At 45.6% G+C, this 20,887-nt stretch overlaps 1 protein-coding gene across 1 annotated transcript in view; it reads right to left on the reverse strand.

The window, feature by feature from the left end:
* The window catches only part of grik4 (glutamate receptor, ionotropic, kainate 4), a 475,420-nt gene that overhangs the window by 50,283 nt on the left and 404,250 nt on the right, over positions 1–20,887 (reverse strand). The window contains exons 9-11 of the mRNA XM_046294891.1: positions 16,513–16,674; positions 14,296–14,448; positions 13,016–13,120 (exon numbers count right to left, since the gene is read on the reverse strand). Of these exons, the coding sequence (XP_046150847.1) occupies positions 13,016–13,120; positions 14,296–14,448; positions 16,513–16,674 (420 nt within the window). The remainder of the gene's footprint in view (positions 1–13,015; positions 13,121–14,295; positions 14,449–16,512; positions 16,675–20,887) is intronic.

Consider the following 20,887-nt stretch of genomic DNA (forward strand, 5'->3'; position numbering starts at 1 on the left):
AGTAAAGAGCATGTGTGTGTGTGTGTGTGTGTGTGTGTGTGTGTGTGTGTGTGTGTGTGTGTGTGTGTGTGTGTGTGTGTGTGTGTGTGTGTGTGTGTGTGTGTGTGTGTGTGTGTGTGTGTGTGTGTGTGTGTGTGCGTGCGTGCGTGCGTGTGTGTGTGTATGTGTGTGTGTGTGTGTGCAATGTGCCTACATCAAATCAAATCAAATGGTATATGCTTTGTAAACAACAGGTGTAGACTAACAGTGAAATGCTTACTTACGGGGCCTTCCCAACAATGCAGAGAGAATAAAAAGAGAAATGGTAAAAAAATATATAACACGAGGAATAAATAGAAAAATAGTAACAAGGAATGGATGTGGATGTGTTTGTACGCTCACAAATGTGAGCATGGATGTGTGTGTGTGTGCAATGTGTGTGTGTGTGTGCATGCGCGTGCATATGTGTGTGGGCCAGGCAGCCAGCTAGCTCTGGCATCACCTTCCCAGTCCCTGCCAAGGCATTCACACCTCTGACTAGTGCCAGGCTGAAACAGACCCATCACAGCAGCATGTGGGAGGTGTTGTAGAACTAAACAAACAACCCCCTTCCCCATCTCTCTAACCAGCATTAACGCTTTGTCTCATCCAATGACCATTACTGGCGTGGAGCGATTATACATACGCTACATGGCCAAAAGTATGTGGATTCGGCTATTTCAGCCACACCTGTTACTGACAGGTGTGTAAAATCGAGCACACAGCCATTCAAATCTCCATAGACAAACATTAGCAGTAGAATGACCCGTACTGAAGATCTAAGTGAATTTCAACATTGCACCGTCATAGGATGCCACCTTTCCAACAAGTCAGTTCGTCAAATTTCTACCCTGCTAAAGCTGCTCTGGTCAACTGTAAATGCTGTTATTGTGACGTGGAAACATCACGGAGCAACAACGGCTCAGCCCCGAGGCAACGTCAGCACAATAACTGTTCGTCGGGAGCTTCATGAAATGGGTTTCCATGGCCGAGCAGCTGCACACAAGCCTAAGATCACAGTGCACAATGCCAAGTGTTGGCTGGAGTGGTGTAAAGATCACCGTCATTGGAATCTGGAGCAGTAAAAACTCGTTCACTGGAGTGATGAATCACGCTTCACCATTGATGGACGAATCTGGGTTTGGCGGATGCCAGGAGAATGCTATCTGCCCCAATGCATAGTGCCAACTGTAAAGTTTGGTGGAGGAGGGATAATGGTGTGGGACTGTTTTTCATGGTTCGGCAAAAGCCCCTTCGTTATGGTCAGTGGTGGGAAAAGTACCCAATTGTCAAAAATGTAAAGATAGCTTAATAGAAAATGACTCCATTAAAAGTCAAAGTCACCCAGTAAAATGGTACTTGAGTAAAAGTCTAAAAGTATTTGGTTTTAAATATACTTAACTGTCAAAAGTAAATTGGGAGCAATTTCCAAATGCCTGAAGGCACATCTGTACAAATAATAGTACGCAAGTATAAACACCATGGGACAATGCAGTTGTCATACTGCTCAGGAAAGAGACGCGTTCTGTCTCCTAGAGATGAATGTACTTTGGTGCGAAAAGTGCAAATCAATCCCAAAACAATAGCAAAGGACCTTGTGAAGATGCTGGAGGAAAAAGGTACAAGTACAGGTACAAGTATCTATATCCACAGTAAAACGAGTATTATATCGACTTAACCTGAAAGGCCGCTCGGCAAGGAAGAAGCCACTGCTCCAAAACTGCCATAAAAAAGCCAGACTAGGGTTTGCAACTGCACATGGGGACAAAGATAGTACTTTTTGAAGAAATGTCCTCTGGCCATAATGACCATCGTTATGTTTGGAGGAAAAAGGGGGTGGCAGCATCATGTTGTGGGGGTGCTTTGCTGTAGGAGGGACTGGTGCACTTCACAAAACAGATGGCATCATGAGGCAGGAAAATTATATGGATATATTGAAGCAACATCTCAAGACATCAGTCAGGAAGTTAAAGTTCGGTCGCAAATGGGTCTTCCAAATGGACAATGACCTCAAGCATAACTCAAAAGTTGTGGCAAAATGTCTTAAGGGCAACAAAATCAAGGTATTGGTGTCATGTTTGTCATTTATTATCATGTCTTGTCCCTGTGCTCCCCATGCTATTCGTTTCCCTCTGCTGGTCTTATTTGGTTCTTTCCCTCCTTCTATCCCTCTCTCTCCCTCCCTCTCTCACTCTCGCTCTCTCTTCTCTCTATCGTTCCGTTCCTGCTCCCAGCTGTTCCTATTCCCCTAATCATCATTTAGTCTTCCCACACCTGTTCCCGATCCTTTCCCCTGATTAGAGTCCCTATTTATTCCTTTGTGTTCCGTTCCTGTCCCGTCGGTTCCTTGTTTTGTATTCACCATGCTGTGATTGTGTTTCGCCCTGTCCTGTCGTGTTTTTTGCCTTCATCAGATGCTGCGTGTGAGCAGGTGTCTCGGTCCACTACGGCCTGCGCCTACCCGGCGACCTGCAGTCTGTGGCCGCTTCTCCAGTTATTCCCCTCTACAGACTAGAGGATTTCTGTTATTCCCTGTTTGGACTTAAATAAACTCTGTTTCTGTTAAGTCGCTTTTGGGTCCTCTTTCACCTGCATGACAGAAGGAACCGACCAAGGAATGGACCCAGCGACTTCAGACGCTCGTTACACTGCCGTCGAGATCCAAGGAGCCATGCTCGGCAGACACGAGCAGGAATTGTCTGCTGCTCGCCATGCCGTGGAGAACCTGGCCGCTCAGGTTTCCGACCTCTCTGGACAGTTCCAGAGTCTACGTCTCGTGCCACCTGTTACTTCCTCGTCTGCCGAGCCTCCAGAACCTAGGGTTAATAATCCACCTTGCTACTCCGGGCAGCCCACTGAGTGCCGCTCCTTTCTCACGCAGTGTGAGATTGTGTTCTCTCTCCAACCCAACACATACTCTAGAGAGAGAGCTCGGGTTGCTTACGTCATTTCACTCCTTACTGGCCGGGCTCGAGAATGGGGCACAGCTATCTGGGAGGCAAGGGCTGATTGCTCTAACAAGTTCCAGAACTTTAAAGAGGAGATGATTCGGGTTTTTGACCGTTCAGTTTTTGGTAGGGAGGCTTCTAGGGCCCTGGCTTCCTTATGCCAAGGTGAACGGTCCATAACGGATTATTCTATTGAGTTTCACACTCTTGCTGCCTCTAGTGAGTGGAACGAGCCGGCGCTGCTCGCTCGTTTTCTGGAGGGACTCCACGCAGTGGTTAAGGATGAGATTCTCTCCCGGGAGGTTCCATCAGATGTGGACTCTTTGATTGCTCTCGCCATCCGCATAGAACGACGGGTAGATCTTCGTCACCGGGCTCGTGGAAGAGAATCAACGGTGTTTCCTGCTCCGCATCGCAACCATCTCCCTCCTCTGGCTTTGAGACTGAGCCCATGCAGCTGGGAGGGATTCGCATCTCGACTAAGGAGAGGGAACGGAGGATCACCAACCGCCTGTGCCTCTATTGCGGAGTTGCTGGACATTTTGGTAATTCATGTCCAGTAAGAGGCCAGAGCCCATCAGTAAGCGGAGGGCTACTGGTGAGCGCTACTACTCAGGTCCCTTCATCTAGATCTTGATGTCGGTCCATCTACGCTGGACCGGTTCGGGTGCTACATGCAGTGCCTTGATTGACTCTGGGGCTGAGGGTTGTTTCATGGACGAAGCATGGGTTCGGAAACATAACATTCCTTTCAGACCGTTAGACAGGCCTACGCCCATGTTTGCCTTAGATGGTAGTCATCTTCCCAGTATCAAATTTGAGACACTACCTTTAACTCTCACAGTATCTGGTAACCACAGTGAGACTATTTCTTTTTTGATTTTCTGTTCACCGTTTACACCTGTTGTTTTGGGTCATCCCTGGCTAGTATGTCATAATCCTTCTATTAATTGGTCTAGTAATTCTATCCTATCCTGGAACGTTTCTTGTCATGTGAAGTGTTTAATGTCTGCCATCCCTCCCGTTTCTTCTGTCCCTACTTCTCAGGAGGAACCTGGCGATTTGACAGGAGTGCCGGAGGAATATCATGATCTGCGCACGGTCTTCAGTCGGTCCCGAGCCAACTCCCCTTCCTCCTCACCGGTCGTATGATTGTAGTATTGATCTCCTTCCGGGGACCACTCCTCCTCGAGGTAGACTATACTCTCTGTCGGCTCCCGAACGTAAGGCTCTCGAGGATTATTTGTCTGTGTCTCTTGACGCCGGTACCATAGTGCCTTCTTCTTCTCCGGCCGGGGCGGGGTTCTTTTTGTTAAGAAGAAGGACGGTACTCTGCGCCCCTGCGTGGATTATCGAGGGCTGAATGACATAAAAGAATCGTTACTTATGTCATCAGCCTTCGAGATTCTGCAGGGAGCCAGGTGCTTTACTAAGTTGGACCTCGTAACGCTTACCATCTCGTGCGCATCAAGTGGAAAACGGCGTTTAACACCGTTAGGGCATTTTGAGTACCGGGTTCTGCCGTTCGGTCTCGCCAATGCGCCAGCTGTTTTTCAGGCATTAGTTAATGATGTTCTGAGAGACATGCTGAACATTTTTGTTTTTGTCTATCTTGACGATATCCTGATTTTTTCTCCGTCACTCGAGATTCATGTTAACGTTCGACGTGTTCTACAGCGCCTTTTAGAGAATTGTCTCTACGTAAAGGCTGAGAAGTGCTCTTTTCATGTCTCCTCCGTTACTTTTCTCGGTTCCGTTATTTCCGCTGAAGGCATTCAGATGGATTCCGCTAAGGTCCAAGCTGTCAGTGATTGGCCCGTTCCAAGGTCACGTGTCGAGTTGCAGCGCTTTTACAATCGGCGTTTCATTAGTAATTTCGGTCAAGTTGCTGCCCTCTCACAGCTCTTACTTCTGTCAAGACGTGTTTTAAGTGGTCCGGTTCCGCCCAGGGAGCTTTTGATCTTCTAAAAGAACGTTTACGTCCGCTCCTATCCTCGTTACTCTGACGTCACTAGACAATTCATTGTCGAGGTTGACGCTTCAGAGTAGGCGTGGGAGCCATTCTATCCCAGCTTCCAGTCTGACGATAAGGTTCATCCTTGCGCTTATTTTTCTCATCGCCTGTCGCCATCTGAGCGCAACTATGATGTGGGTAACCGTGAACTGCCGCCATCCGCTTAGCCCTAGGCGAATGGCGACATGTTCCTTTTGTCGTTTGGACAGACCATAAGAACCTTGAGTACATCCGTTCTGCCAAACGACTTAATGCCCGTCAAAGTTTGTGATTTCTTACCGTCCGGGTAGCAAGAACACCAAGCCTGATGCCTTATCCCGTCTGTTTAGTTCTTCTGTGGCTTCTACTGATCCCGAGGGGATTCTTCCTTATGGGCGTGTTGTCGGGTTAACAGTCTGGGGAATTGAAAGACAGGTTAAGCAAGCACTCACGCACACTGCGGCGCGCGCTTGTCCTAGTAACCTCCTTTTCGTTCCTGTTTCCACTCGTCTGGCTGTTCTTCAGTGGGCTCACTCTGCCAAGTTAGCTGGTCATCCCGGTGTTCGAGGCACTCTTGCGTCTATTCGCCAGCGCTTTTGGTGGCCGACCAGGAGCGTGACACGCGCCGTTCGTGGCTGCTTGTTCGGACTGCGCGCAGACTAAGTCGGGTAACTCTCCTCCTGCCGGTCGTCTCAGACCGCTCCCCATTCCTTCTCGACCATGGTCTCACATTGCCTTAGACTTCATTACCGGTCTGCCTTTGTCTGCGGGGAAGACTGTGATTCTGACGGTTGTCGATAGGTTCTCTAAGGCGGCACATTTCATTCCCTCGCTAAACTTCCTTCCGCTAAGGAGACGGCACAAATCATTATTGAGAATGTATTCAGAATTCATGGCCTCCCGTTAGACGCCGTTTCAGACAGAGGCCCGCTCACGTCACAGTTTTGGAGGGAGTTCTGTCGTTTTGATTGGTGCGTCCGTCAGTCTCTCTTCCGGGTTTCATCCCCAGTCTAACGGTCAAGCAGAGAGGGCCAATCAGACGATTGGTCGCATACTACGCAGCCTTTCTTTCAGAAACCCTGCGTCTTGGGCAGAACAGCTCCCCTGGGCAGAATACGCTCACAATTCGCTTCCTTCGTCTGCTACCGGGTTATCTCCGTTTCAGAGTAGTCTGGGTTACCAGCCTCCTCTGTTCTCATCCCAGCTTGCCGAGTCCAGCGTTCCCTCCGCAGCGTTTGTCCAACTGAGCGCACCTGGAGGAGGGTGAGGTCTGCACTTTGCCGTTACAGGGCACAGACGGTGAGAGCCGCCAATAAACGCAGGATTAAGAGTCCAAGGTATTGTTGCGGCCAGAGAGTGTGGCTTTCCACTCGCAACCTTCCTCTTACGACAGCTTCTCGTAAGTTGACGCGGTTCATTGGTCCGTTCCGTGTCTCCCAGGTCGTCAATCCTGTCGCTGTGCGACTGCTTCTTCCGCGACATCTTCGTCGCGTCCATCCTGTCTTCCATGTCTCCTGTGTTAAGCCCTTTCTTCGCACCCCGTTCGTCTTCCCTCCCCCTCCCGTCCTTGTCGAGAGCGCACCTATTTACAAGGTACATAAGATCATGGACATGCGTTCTCGGGGACGGGGTCACCAATACCTAGTGGATTGGGAGGGTTACGGTCCTGAGGAGAGGAGTTGGGTTCCGTCTCGGGACGTGCTGGACCGTTCACTCATCGATGATTTCCTCCGTTGCCGCCAGGATTCCTCCTCGAGTGCGCCAGGAGGCGCCGGTGAGTGGGGGGTACTGTCATGTTTGTCATTTATTATCATGTCTTGTCCCTGTGCTCCCCATGCTATTCGTTTCCCTCTGCTGGTCTTATTTGGTTCTTTCCCTCCTTCTATCCCTCTCTCTCCCCTCCCCTCTCACTCTCTCGCTCTCTCTTCTCTCTATCGTTCCGTTCCTGCTCCCAGCTGTTCCTATTCCCCTAATCATAATTTAGTCTTCCCACACCTGTTCCCGATCCTTTCCCCTGATTAGAGTCCCTATTTATTCCTTTGTGTTCCGTTCCTGTCCCGTCGGTTCCTTGTTTTGTATTCACCATGCTGTGATTGTGTTTCGCCCTGTCCTGTCGTGTTTTTGCCTTCATCAGATGCTGCGTGTGAGCAGGTGTCTCGGTCCACTACGGCCTGCGCCTACCCGAAGCGACCTGCAGTCTGTGGCCGCTTCTCCAGTTATTCCCCTCTACAGACTAGAGGATTTCTGTTATTCCCTGTTTGGACTTAAATAAACTCTGTTTCTGTTAAGTCGCTTTTGGGTCCTCTTTCACCTGCATGACAATTGGAGTGGCCATCACAAAGCCCTGATCTCAATCCTATAGAACATTTGTGGGCAGAACTGAAAATTGTGTGCGAGCAAGGATGCGGACAAACCTGTTCAACGCTGGTCCGACCAATCTGATTCCACACTCCAAGACTACTTCCATCACGTGGACTGGGATATGTTTCGTATTACGTCAGACAACAACATTGACGAATACGCTGATTCGGTGAGCGAGTTCATTAGAACGTGCGTTGAAGATGTCGTTCCCATAGCAATGATTAAAACATTCCCAAACCAGAAACCGTGGATTGATGGCAGCATTCGCGTGAACCTGAAAGTGTGAACCACTGCTTTTAATCAGGGCAAGGTGACCGGAAACAAGACCGAATACAAACAGTGTAACTATTCCCTCCGCAAGGCAATCAAACAAGCTAAGCATCAGTATAGAGACAAAGTAGAATCTCAATTCAACGGTTCAGACACAAGAGGTATGTGGCAGGGTCTACAGTCAATCACGGATTACAAAAAGAAAACCAGCCCCGTCACGGACAAGGATGTCTTGCTCCTAGGCAGACTAAATAACTTTTTTGCCCGCTTTGAGGACAACACAGTGCCACTGACACGGCCCGCAACTTAAAACATGCAGACTCTCCTTCACTGCAGCCGACGTGGGGAAAACATTTAAACGTGTCAACCGTCACAAGGATGCAGGCCCCGACGGCATCCCCAGCCGCGCCCTCAGAGCATGCGCAGACCAGCTGGCTGGTGTGTTTACGGACATATTCAATCAATCTCTATGCCAGTCTGTTGTTCCCACATGCTTCAAGAGGGCCACCATTGTTCCTGTTCCCAAGAAAGTTAAGGTAACTGAGCTAAACGACTACCGACCCGTAGCACTCACTTCCGTCATCATGAAGTGCTTTGAGAGACTAGTCAAGGACCATATCACCTCCACCCTACCTGACACCCTAGACCCACTCCAATTTGCTTACCGCCCAAATAGGTCCACAGACGATGCAATCTCAACCACGCTGCACACTGCCCTAACCCATCTGGACAAGAGGAATACCTATGTGAGAATGTTGTTCATCGACTACAGCTCGGCATTTAACACCATAGTGCCCTCCAAGCTCGTCATCCCTGGTTCTCGACCCCGCCCTGTGCAACTGGGTACTGGACTTCCTGACGGACCACCCCCAGGTGGTGAGGGTAGGCAACAATATCTCCACCCCGCTGATCCTCAACACTGGGGCCCCACAAGGGTGCGTTCTGAGCCCTCTCCTGTACTCCCTGTTCACCCACGACTGAGTGGCCACGCACGCCTCCAACTCAATCATCAAGTTTGCGGACGACACAACAGTGGTAGGCTTGATTACCAACAACGACGAGACGGCCTACAGGGAGGAGGTGAGGGTCCTCGGAGTGTAGTGTCAGGAAAATAACCTCACACTCAACATCAACAAAACTAAGGATATGATTGTGGACTTCAGGAAACAGCAGAGGGAACACCCCCCTATCCACATCGATAGAACAGTAGTGGAGAGGGTAGTAAGTTTTAAGTTCCTCGGCGTACACATCACAGACAAACTGAATTGGTCCACCCACACAGACAGCATTGTGAAGAAGGCGCAGCAGCGCCTCTTCAACCTCAGGAGGCTGAAGAAATTTGGCTTGTCACCAAAAACACTCACAAACTACTACAGATGCACAATCGAGAGCATCCTGTCGGGCTGTATCACCGCCTGGTACGGCAACTGCTCCGCCCACAACCGTAAGGCTCTCCAGAGGGTAGTGAGGTCTGCACAACGCATCACTGGGGGCAAACTACCTGCCCTCCAGGACACCTACACCACCCGATGTCACAGGAAGGCCATAAAGATCATCAAGGACAACAACCACCCGAGCCACTGCCTGTTCACCCCGCGAGGTCAGTACAGGTGCATCCAGAAGGCGAGGTCAGTACAGGTGCATCAAAGCTGGGAAAGAGAGAATGAAAAATAGCTTCTATCTCAAGGCCATCAGACTGTTAAACAGCCACCACTAACATTGAGTGGCTGCTGCCAACACACCGACTCAACTCCAGCCACTTTAATAATGGGAATTGATGGGAAATGATGTAAAATATATCACTAGCCACTTTAAACAATGCTACCTAATATAATGTTTACATACCCTACATTATTCATCTCATATGTACATGTATATAATGTACTCTATATCATCTACTGCATCTTTATGTAATACATGTATCACTAGCCACTTTAACTATGCCACTTTGTTTACATACTCATCTCATATGTATATACTGCACTCAATACCATCTACTGTATCTTGCCCATGCCGCTCTGTACCATCACTCATTCATATATTTTTATGTACATATTATTTATCCCCTTACACTTGTATCTATAAGGTAGTAGTTTTGGAATTGTTAGCTAGATTACTTGTTGGTTATTACTGCATTGTCGGAACTAGAAGCACAAGCATTTCGCTACACTCGCATTTGATTTGATTTGATTTGACCTAACTCAGTTACACCAGCTCTGTCAGGAGGAATGGGTCAAAATTCACCCAACTTATTGTGGGAAGCTTGTGGAAGGCTACCTGAAACGTTTGACCCAAGTTACACAATGTAAAAGCAACGCTACCAAATTGAGTGTATGTAAACTTCTGACCCACTGGGAATCTGATGAAAGAAATAAAAGCTGAAATAAATCAATCTCTTTCTACTATTATTCTGACATTTCACATTCTTAAAATAAAGTGGTGATCCTAACTGACCTAAAACAGGGAATTTTTACTCGGATTAAATGTCAGGGATTGTGAAAAACTGAGTTTAAATGTATTTGGCTAAGGTGTATGTAAACTTCCGACTTCAACTGTATATAGTCATGCATTTCTGAACGCCATGAACCTTTCTGAATGGCAGGTGATGGGGATTTTCAAAGTACACATGTTCTGGGTATAACTAATACTGTATGGAGAAGCTTCAAGTGGAGACATCAAATCGAATACCTAAGATATATCGAGAGACGTAACCTTGAAGAGACACAGCAAGACAGAAGTTTAAGTCAACATTCAATAAAGCCTACACCCTGTCAGCTACAGTATATCTAGTATTCGTGTCTAACATTCAGGGTAGTCCACCATCTCGACTCCTGAGACAACCAGTAACCCACACACACTGTTACGTGTGATGCAAAGAAAGTGGGAGTAGGAGGGTGAGTAGTGCTTTAGGACATTCTGTGGAGTAAAGTGCCTTAGGTGCCAGAGTCAGTGGCTAATAGACAGGAATAGGGGGAGAGAGGTGGTGCTGCTACAGTATAGCCTGGTCCCCAGATCTGTTTATGCTGTATAGCAAACTCCTATTGCATAACTTATAGCCATTTCCAATTGGCATAACATCAACCTTAGGAGTTGGCTACACCGCACAAACAGATCTCCGATCAGGCTTGTACTAACGCTTTATTCATTTATGTGGAGTAAGGGGCCATAGGTGCAGTCAATGGAGAATTGATAATGGTGGAGTTGTGGGAGGGAGGTGCTACGGGGAATGGGGGGAGAGGTCATACAAGGACAGGTGCTCCGGGACATGCTGCAAACGTGTAGAGACTAAAGTACTACCTGCTCTATGAGAGCTGTGTCTCTGCCACATCTCCCTCTGCCGCAAGGCCGGACAACACACAGAAAACAAAGATACAATATCAACGCCAGCGTTTATCTCAAAGAGAGCCGTCTCAGGGATAAAAGCACTCTTCATGTGCAGCCAACAGAATCTGGGGCCAAAAGAAGACAAACCCTCAGCATTAAAGGAAAGGTTCACCCATTTTGAATGTTGCATTGTTTTTCGTGCATCTCTGAGTGATTTTCTATCGATTCCCTGGGACATTTCATGTTTTCATGTGTATGGGAGTTATTGGCATTCAAGCAGGCAGAAATCCGGCTGGTATGACGAAGCACTGCGATAAAGTCGCTCTCATTACACTGGAAGTTAATAGGAATACAACTTTTAGATCGCGAAAACGTCTATCATCCATGTCAGATTTCAATACTGGTCGATGTCATAACTCGAGAGGATATCTTCTCTTGAATGAGCCATTGATCATATTCCTACCTCGAGAAATGTGTAATTTAATGTAGGGTCTTGCACATTTTTCCTATTTGCCTGCCTACTTTAGTCAAGGGTGCATTGCATGATGCCGTTGCCAGAGGTATTATAGAAAGGAGATAGGAATCCAATGAATGAAGGAAAGTATAACGCGCCACCGGGCAGACTGTCGACCAATTGCATTCATGTTGTCATGCTGCGTCACGCAGTCGCTAAGCTAATCGTCATGCAATCCCTTCTCAAGTCAGCGTATATGTCGAGAAACGTGCCTAATTGTCCTCGAAAGGACTTACTGTCACCATTCCAATGCTGTACGATATTACAGATAGCAAGTTAATTATCTCAGTCTCGGAAAAGTTGTATAATGTTGTACTTCTTGTTGACGAAATTCATGCTAATGTTGGGTTTTTGAGCTAGCGCCCAATAGACTCCTATTCACTCCTTGAAGGAGAGTGTGCTCCTTGTCCCAGAATCGCCCAGAATGTACCACTCTAACGTAGCATGGGCAACTTTTGTCATCTCCTCAAAAGTATATCTGCTGTTGCGAATGTCAGACTCCACTCTGTGAGGCACATTGATCTGCAGATACAGCATAGTGAGATTGCAGACTACTAAATTGATAGTGCAGTTTTTTTTAGGTGATTTTACAGCTAATTAGCTATTTTACATGCTGATATTGTCTTTGGTATTATTGTGTGTAGCTACATTTGCTACCTAGCTAGCTAGCCAGCCCGTAGAGATAGCATTGCATCGTGGATTTTGAAGTCTTGAGCTGCAACAGATTTCGACAACAATTTTCCATGTAGCTCCCAACCTTATTATATTGGCAAAATGCAACATTAGTAAAATAAAAAAAATATTGATCTAACATATTAGTGTTAAATAACACTATAACTTAAAGGAATTTGTGGTTTTGGATGGATTTTTCCTTTAGCTACAGTGCAGCATGTTTAGTAGGCAATATCCATTGCAAGAGCACTGGAATGATTGTGAGACTTCCAGATTCAAGTGACGTGGCAAGGCCAAAAGATGTTTGACTTTGATCGTGCACAGTACCAGAACAGAATCCGTCTATACAGATGGCTAGCCAAATGTACACTGGAACTAAGCAATGTAACTCTCAACATGAAACCAACATGTCCTACTGTGAAATTCATTGATGCAGGTTTGTGAATTGAGGTGAAGTCCCGGAAGGCATTATAATAACACATTTTCCTTAGAAACTCTTCCAAACACAGCACGACTGTTGAAAACTCTATACTGATTCAGAATAAGATACTCAGTAAACGACACCAAAAACAGTTAGCGAAAAAACAAGATTTAAAAACCCTCTTTTCTATGCCTTTCCTTCAAATTCTGCCATGCCTCCTGCGCCAGTCCAAATGGCATTCTAAATATTTAATAGTGCACATGGAGAGGTTTTGGACACCTCAGCACTTAAAACCATGCGGGTCAAGGGGATATTTCTACGACCAAACATCAATTGAATACATTATCATGGCTCCCTGCTGCACCGTAGAGCTCTATTACAGGATGTAAGGGAGTGCTTCACACAGCAGTTCTGGGGTAGTGGTAAAAAGAATAGGCCTGCGACTGGGCAAAACATTGTACCGTAACACTGTATGAACGGGAGAGTTACTTTACCTGCCTTAGGCCGTCTCTACTGTTCTGCATGATCCGCAGGGCGTAGTTGGACCGCTGGCCTTTGCTGTTGAATTCAATGTGGCCCGTTAGTCCTTCCAATTCTACCTATCCCAGAGAGAGTGAGAACAAGAGAGAAAAGCTCCCATGTTAGTAAGGTGTTTCACTTGGTCACTGTTGTTTTTGGTGTCAGTAATTTGGGTTAAAATAGTGTTAGTTTGCTTTCAAATCCTTCAGCTGCGCTGGATTGAGCTTGCCTTGAGCGACAGAGCCAATGGAGTAGTTCCAAAAGGGAAAACTGCAAACCCTGCCGATCCGACACTGCAGGCAAGGCTCAATCCGATGCTCCCAAGTATTTGAAAGAAAATAAATACTGTTTGAACCCAGGTATGTCAGTTACTTCACATGCATGTCTGGGTTCGGTCGGGCTTTAGTTCCTTATTGATTAAATTATCCAGAAGGGAAGCGGGCTGACAATTATGCTGCGACAAAACCCTAAGCCACCCCATCATCTGATACTGAGAAACCAGCAGTAAGATCGATACGAGGGAGTCTCAACGAAATGATTGTGTGATGACAAAGAGATGGTGGTAAAACATCTAAATGGCAACAGATGAATCATTTTCAGATTTGCTTTTACTAAAGAAGAAAAAAACAGTCTGACATTCAATACATGTCACACTCTAGTGTCTTGATGGCTCACTCACAGGCCATTTATTCCTAATGAGGGACTATGAGCATTACAGTGTGACAGCCAGTCAACCAGTCTCTAACTCCTTCCCTGCCCCCCTTCTCCCTGCTGTAGGCTACTGATGAAGAAATAGGGGCAGTGACCTAGCCTGATCCCAGAGCTGTTTGTACTGTCTTACCAACTCCTATGGTCTTAGGCGTATCAATGACAACACACACAGATCTGGGACCAGGCGAGCAGTGACCCAAGTTAATGTGACAATATGACTGACTGTATACACAGTGGTAAGAAAAGGGCTAGAAGATTTCTCTATAAATATAAATACAGAAATGTAAATATATTCAGCTGGTAGATCAAACAGTAAGGTTAGGTTTGGGGGACAGGGATCTGCTGGCTGAATATTCACTGCAGAAATACACACACACCTAATGGCTTTTAGTATAATGTTAACTAACACACTTGGGAGCATACTGTATATCACAGTGCACACTGCAGTCTAATTTAGCTCCACAAAGATGAATCTTATCTTAATCTTAAACATGAACAACAACAGAATGCCATTCCCCTCCTATCCAGAGTGGGGCGCCCTTACCATCCTCAGGTAGTTCATGAGGCTGGTGCCATGCTCCCAGATCTTGGAGGACTTGCAAGAGAGCTGCGTGGCGCCCACGTTCTGGCTACGGTTGAGCTCCTGGACCGCCGCCACCACCGCATGCACTGCATCAAACAGCAGCGCCGATGATAGCTGAGAGGGGGGTGGGGGGGTGGGGGTGGTGATAGGGAAAGAAGAAGTAAAAAAAGAAAGAAAGAAAGAAAGAAAGAAAGGAGAAGGGAGGAAAGGAAGGAAGAAAAGGGCGCTATTCTGTTGTAAACATACACCGATCTTCCATTCTCCCTGATGCCTTGGGTCCACTCTGGTCGGTCAGTGATGGGTTAAAACAAGCGATCCCCAAAATGCCATCCATGCAGCAGTCAGATATTCCATTAGATCGTTAGGATCCTCTGATGTGCTGACAGAGGGGGGAAAAAAGCTGCACCACTTTCACCCCTACTGGAGCTGGCAAGCCCTGGCTGTTCCAATTACCACACATCCGTCGGAGTGGAGGCGGAAGTGCAGGAAGGGGGATTTGTCCTGTAGACTGTTTTCATACAGGCCCCATCCGTGTATGTAAAAACAATTAAAATGCACGATGGCATAGATTATACGAGGGAGAGAGGGAGTATTTCACCGTTATATGTCTGTATAATAAACCAATAAGTCCTGGCTCTGATCTGTTGTGCATATTGATATGGGAACATATAGATGATTGTGATGCATAGTAAACAATGAGCACCATATAAGGCCCATAACCATCATAATTTCCGTGATATATCTCCTCCTTGCACAGGCCAATGTTGAATTGGACTGTGCAACAGGCAACAAAGTATAAACAACAGCTTGGAAAACAGTAGTTAGAGCGAGTGTGTACAGTGGTTCAGTGCCATTTGGATTCCAGGACGCAAAGTCGATGGCAGCAGCTTCCTGATCATAAGTCACGATTATGCACCACGTGACCTTAAAGGGAGATGTCACCTTGAAATCAAAGTTGGTCAGGTGTTTTCATCCCTCAAAAGTAGTCTAATATCAAAATGAATTCCCATTGTACACCATCGATTGTCATGCATTGAGGCATATGCTGTAGCTGGATCTCCAAAACAAATGACCTGGAATCTCAATCATTTTTAGGTTTGAAAATATCTGAAACACTTTGGTTGCAAGTCACTGTAACCCCCCCCCCCCCATTCTTCCTCACCTCACTCTCTTTCATCCCACCACCTCTCTCATTCCCATGACACTGTACAGCTGAGAGAGAGGAATGGAACCTGATATGAAAGAGCTCCCTGGAACACTGCAAATGAATAGCAGGGCGAAAAGGTGTAGCTCGCTCTCGCTACTTTTATTAGGGGCTCAGAGCTGTTATCCCTCCACTGCTCTACGACAAAATATCCTGTGATTAATTAAAGATAACTCCTAATTATGAGCGGGGAAAAACAACTGGAGAAAAACAGCTGGTTTCTAAAAAAAAACTGCAGCCATTGATTTTTCAAAATCTTTCTTGAGGGCTTAATTAAGAAACAAAAATTCAATAAACCCAATTAATGAGTTCCTCGTCGCTCTCTGATGTCAGAAAACTTCTCGTTTACAGAAGTGTGGTGAACTGTGTTCACATTTTTCAAATGCAGCATGGAAGAATGTTATGTTAATGTTACGTACTACACTACCAGTCACGTATTCATTTAATAAGCATGTGGCAATTAACTAATTAGATCTTTAAGAATGACTAATTAACGACTACACAGAGAACTGTATTAAAGGCATGGAAAGACTTCAAGCCTTAACATTCTCAAAAGATCTAAAAGCTTGTAATAAAAGCCGAATCCCGCAGTCACACGTGTGGGGATACCTCATAATATGGGAAAAGAGCTGGAGTGTTTTCAGGAGGATGAACCTTTCAGAAGGTTGCAGGTATATATATAGCAAATACAGTGTTCCCAGGAACAGGATTAAGAAACACTGTGCTAGAGAATAATATATTTTCTGCATATGTCTGAACACTCTTTTTGGCTACAGATAGAACTGTAACTAACAGAGCTGAATTTCTAATAGTACATGCTAGAGTAGGATTGGGAATCATCAGGTCTATTTGTTACATTTCTACCTGCAACATTACAGAACCTTCAGATGTAAATATATTATGGAGCTCAGATATGACTGTCTAGCTGCTGAGCAATCCTCTCTGTCCTACATAAACCTGAACCCTGGTCTCACCGGTGTGCCGGCGAAGGGGGCGTGGTCACAGTTTTCCTGCCAGGAACGGTTGAGGCTGAGGAGGAAATCCTGGAAGAAGGGGTGTGTTCGGTTGAAGACGGAAAAGCCCAGAATGTTCACCCGCTCACTGGGCACGTCATCCAATCGCAGCAGAGAGAATTCCTGCAGAGGGAGGAGTCAGAGGGTCAAATGTGTAATGGTATTAGGTATGCACAGTGTATGACAGAGGCTTGGACATGTCCGACATAAATCATGTTTAGTTGCCTCGATAGGGAGGAGATATGTGAATGAACGGAATATTTAATCAACGTCAGGGAAAAGGGCACCTGCTAATCTAATACGCTTAGCCCCAATATCATTGAATTACTTGAAGTTTCGTTATATTAAGTTCATTAATCCAGATGATTGAGATTCCTAACATGTACACAACCCACGTAATTCATTCAGTGTGTATGTATGTGGCGTGTGTATGGTGTGTGTGTGTGCATTAATGTGTGCATGTGTTCCTTTAGTAGTTTAGCGCATATTCATACATGCGTGGGCATGTGTGTACAGCCTGGAACGAGCCCGTGGAAATGTGCTTGGGTGAAAGACAACTTATACTTTGATGTCCCTAAGTTCAGTCTGGTGGCTCCCGAGCGGTGGGGAGGACGTCACCAGAAGGTTAATAGAGATATCAGCCCAGTCACCCTCAGGTGTCAGTGCCAGCATTACAGTCTATAACAGTGACACCGCCTGTCACCTCGCTGAGCCCAGGGACAGCTATGAAGGGGAGGAGGTGGAAAAGGAGAGAAGAGTTGGAGGAGGAAAGGTGGCCCAGGCTTCAGACAGTTTAGTCAGAGACAGACTACTCTACTGTGGAAGACAGGAGAGAGGAGGTGGTGTGCGTGTGCTGAGTCTGTGCGTGTGCATGTGTGTGCGTATGTGTGTGTCTGTGTGCGTGCGCAAATGTGTCCAATCCTCAATAAGAGGTGATGGGGCTGGTGAGTTGAGTTGGAAGAGAATCATTCTGAGAACAGGAACGTCACAAGACACCGGCAGTAGCCTTTAGAATCCCAAGGATTAGATAAGGTAGCGTGTTAGCGGGTTCCTCTGCAGCACTAGATCAAAGCCCAACTAGACGCTGGTGCTCTTACAACAAACACTAGCAGAGTAGGAGAAGGTGAGCAGGCCACGGAGGAACAAAATATTTTTCATCAGCGCCCCTGAGGGAGAACAGAACAGGCGAAAGACCCTGGTGAATTCCCTTAGCATCACTAGCTACAGATCGCAATGCAAACTGGCAGCTTTATGTCTTCCCAATCCAGACCAACAACACGATGCTGTTTAGTGGTGACACAACACTTTTTGATTTACTCTCTCTTAGCCATGTTGTCTCTGTATTTGATTGAAATCAGTACAGTTCTGTCCATGCCAGGTGATGAAAAGCAATCAGAAAAGTTTAAGGCGAGTCGCTACACCCCAATCGACGCAGACGCACTAGCTTCCGATGTTTTGAAGTTTTTGAGGCAAACTCTTGGGCAGATTGTTTTTGCACTTTCTGCCAAGTGCATTCAGGACATTGAGGACTTGAGATAAATAGATATTGAGGATTGAAACAAAGCAGCACTTGATAAAAGGAAAGCTGAGTTGAGCCTGAAACAGTGTCATCTCCGTGCTTAATTCTTTATGAATGAGTATTAAAATAAACATGCCGAAAGATGAATATATTCATTCATTAATTCATGAGAACATTTCCAACATGGACGGAGGTGTTGTTCACAGCCCTGAGTACAATTGGAACTACACCCCACATCTTAAAACATTTAATTACCCTCAATATTTATAATCAATATATTTAATTATGAAAATAGCATAATATATGGGCGCTGACCCTTTAAAAAAAAATAAAACTACGAGTGGATACATTTTACACACACACACACACACACACACACACTTCAATTCCCGTTGCGTTACTTTAACCCTTTACGCTTGTGGGAATTGACCTATATGGATATAGATCAACTGAGATGTTTTTTTTTTACAGAAGAAATATGGAAAGCATATGCATAACAATGGTAGCAATTAAAAGGGAACAGTTTGGAGATCCTGGGAAAATGATTAGACTAAAGCTGGGGTCAAGAGTTCACCTGGCACAACATTACACTGTTGATTTGAAGTGAGTTTTACATTTACTGTTCTTTTAGCCGCATTGGTTGATAATTATGGCTGAAACTACTCTGGATACATTCATTAACATGATACGAATATTCTTGGAAAGTTTGGGGTAGGTCCAACATAAAGGCAAAAAAACATGGGTTTGAGTGAGAGGTCTAACTTGTGTCTCCAAGTGGCTACACACCTCTCCAAAGTGTGCACAGTTCCTAAGTTCCTCAGTAATTTCAATGTACCTTTATGGCTAAAGGTGTTTTCATTTTAGCTCTCCAAGCTCTGCCGTTGAGGAACTAGAGCAAGAACACTTGTATCTTTATTTGTTGTTGTAAAAATGGTCCATTAAAAAAAATCTGGGTCAGGTGGGCATCGTTTCAAATGTTGTTCTACTGCCAACATGACTAGCTAAAATATTAAATACAATCGTACAGTGTTTGGCTTTCAAAAGGCAATGCAGAGAAGCAGATCATAATGTTGATGCGTATAAAATGGATTCACGAGTTGCGTTCAAATGCGCGGTACACACGTTTGTATTCACAATACAACAAACACAGGCTCATTCTGTTCAGGACAACCCAGGGTATGACGCCATGTCATTTTGTAACAGCACATTTGGACTAACGTGTGTTTGGCTTGCTTGTATGACATCCGGGCGGTATTTATTGTAATCCTCAACATCTCATATTTCAAAATGCATTGAGTACTCTTATGTACAACATTTCCCTCACTCAGACAATTAGTGGGAAGGATGGGGGCAAATTCTTGTCAACCGCAGTGATCAAGTTCAGGAAGGCTGTCTGTCAACACCCATACAGAGCTGTGAAGCGGAGACCCTGAGCTCTGACGTCATGTATAGCATGTTACTGTACAGCCACTGCTGTTCCAATTTAGGGGCTTATCAGTGTCCAAATCTGCCTTTTTCAACTCGTACAAGTGTAAAGGGCTACGACATTCGAACAGCTAAGTTAACGTCCCCACCACACCTTCATTTGACTACCATCTGCGTGCTGGTAACGGTTTCATGGTCTTCCCATCACTTTCCCCCAGTGTATCCTGACAAGCCCAAAGGGATTGGCACCATGATTACTCTTTAAGTGGACTTTAACAGATCATTAGAAGAGGAGCCCGTGCAAATGAGATGGTCATTAAGTGTGCCCCTCCTGGGTACAGTCAAACACATGAAACACAAGGTCACCAAATATCCACCGGCGGCGTCTGGAGAAACCTAGCTAGCAAAATTGATACTTACTTTATTTATTTAAATAACAAAGTTATGCAACTCCTAATTCCCCTGTGTGGAAAAGTAATTGCCCTCTTACACTCAATAACTGGATGTACCACCTTTAGTTGCCATGTTAATTTTAATTTTTTATTTAACCTTTATTTAACTAGGCAAGTCAGTTGAGAACAAATTCTTATTTACAATGACGGTCAACCAAAAGGCAAAAGGCCTCCTGCGGACACGGGGCCTGGGATTAAAAATACAAAATAAATACAATATAAATATAAATATAGGACAAAACACACGTCACAACAAGAGAGACAACACAACACTACATAAAGAGAGACGTAGTAAGACAACAACATAGCAAGGCATCAACACATGACAACACAGCATGGTAAACAACACAACATAACAACAACATGGTAGCAACACAACATGGTTGCAGCACAAAACATGGTACAAACATTATTGGGCACAGACAACAGCACAAAGGGCAAGAAGGTAGAGACAACAATATATCACACAAAGCAGCCAACAACTGTTAGTAAGAGTGTCCATGATTGAGTCTTTGAATGAAGAGATTGAGATAAAACTGTCCCGTTTGAGTGTTTGTTGCAGTGCGTTCCAGTCGCTCGCTGCTGCGAACTGAAAAGAGGAGCGACCCATGGATGTGTGTGCTTTGGGGACCTTTAACAGAATGTGACTGGTAGAACGGGTGTTGTAAGTGGAGGATGAGGGCTGCAGTAGATATCTCAGATAGGGGGAAGTGAGGCCTAAGAGGGTTTTATAAATAAGCATCAACCAGTGGGTCTTGCGACGGGTAAACAGAGGTGACCAGTTTACAGAGGAGTATAGAGTGCAGTGATGTGTCCTATAAGGAGCATTGGTGGCAAATCAAATGGCGGAATGGTAAAGAACATCTAGCCGCTCGAGAGCACCCTTACCTGCCGATCTATAAATTATGTCTCCATAATCTAGCATGGGTAGGATGGTCAT

The sequence above is a fragment of the Oncorhynchus gorbuscha genome, linkage group LG13 (genome assembly GCF_021184085.1).
Source record: "Oncorhynchus gorbuscha isolate QuinsamMale2020 ecotype Even-year linkage group LG13, OgorEven_v1.0, whole genome shotgun sequence".
In the NCBI taxonomy this organism is placed as follows: Eukaryota; Metazoa; Chordata; class Actinopteri; order Salmoniformes; family Salmonidae; genus Oncorhynchus; species Oncorhynchus gorbuscha.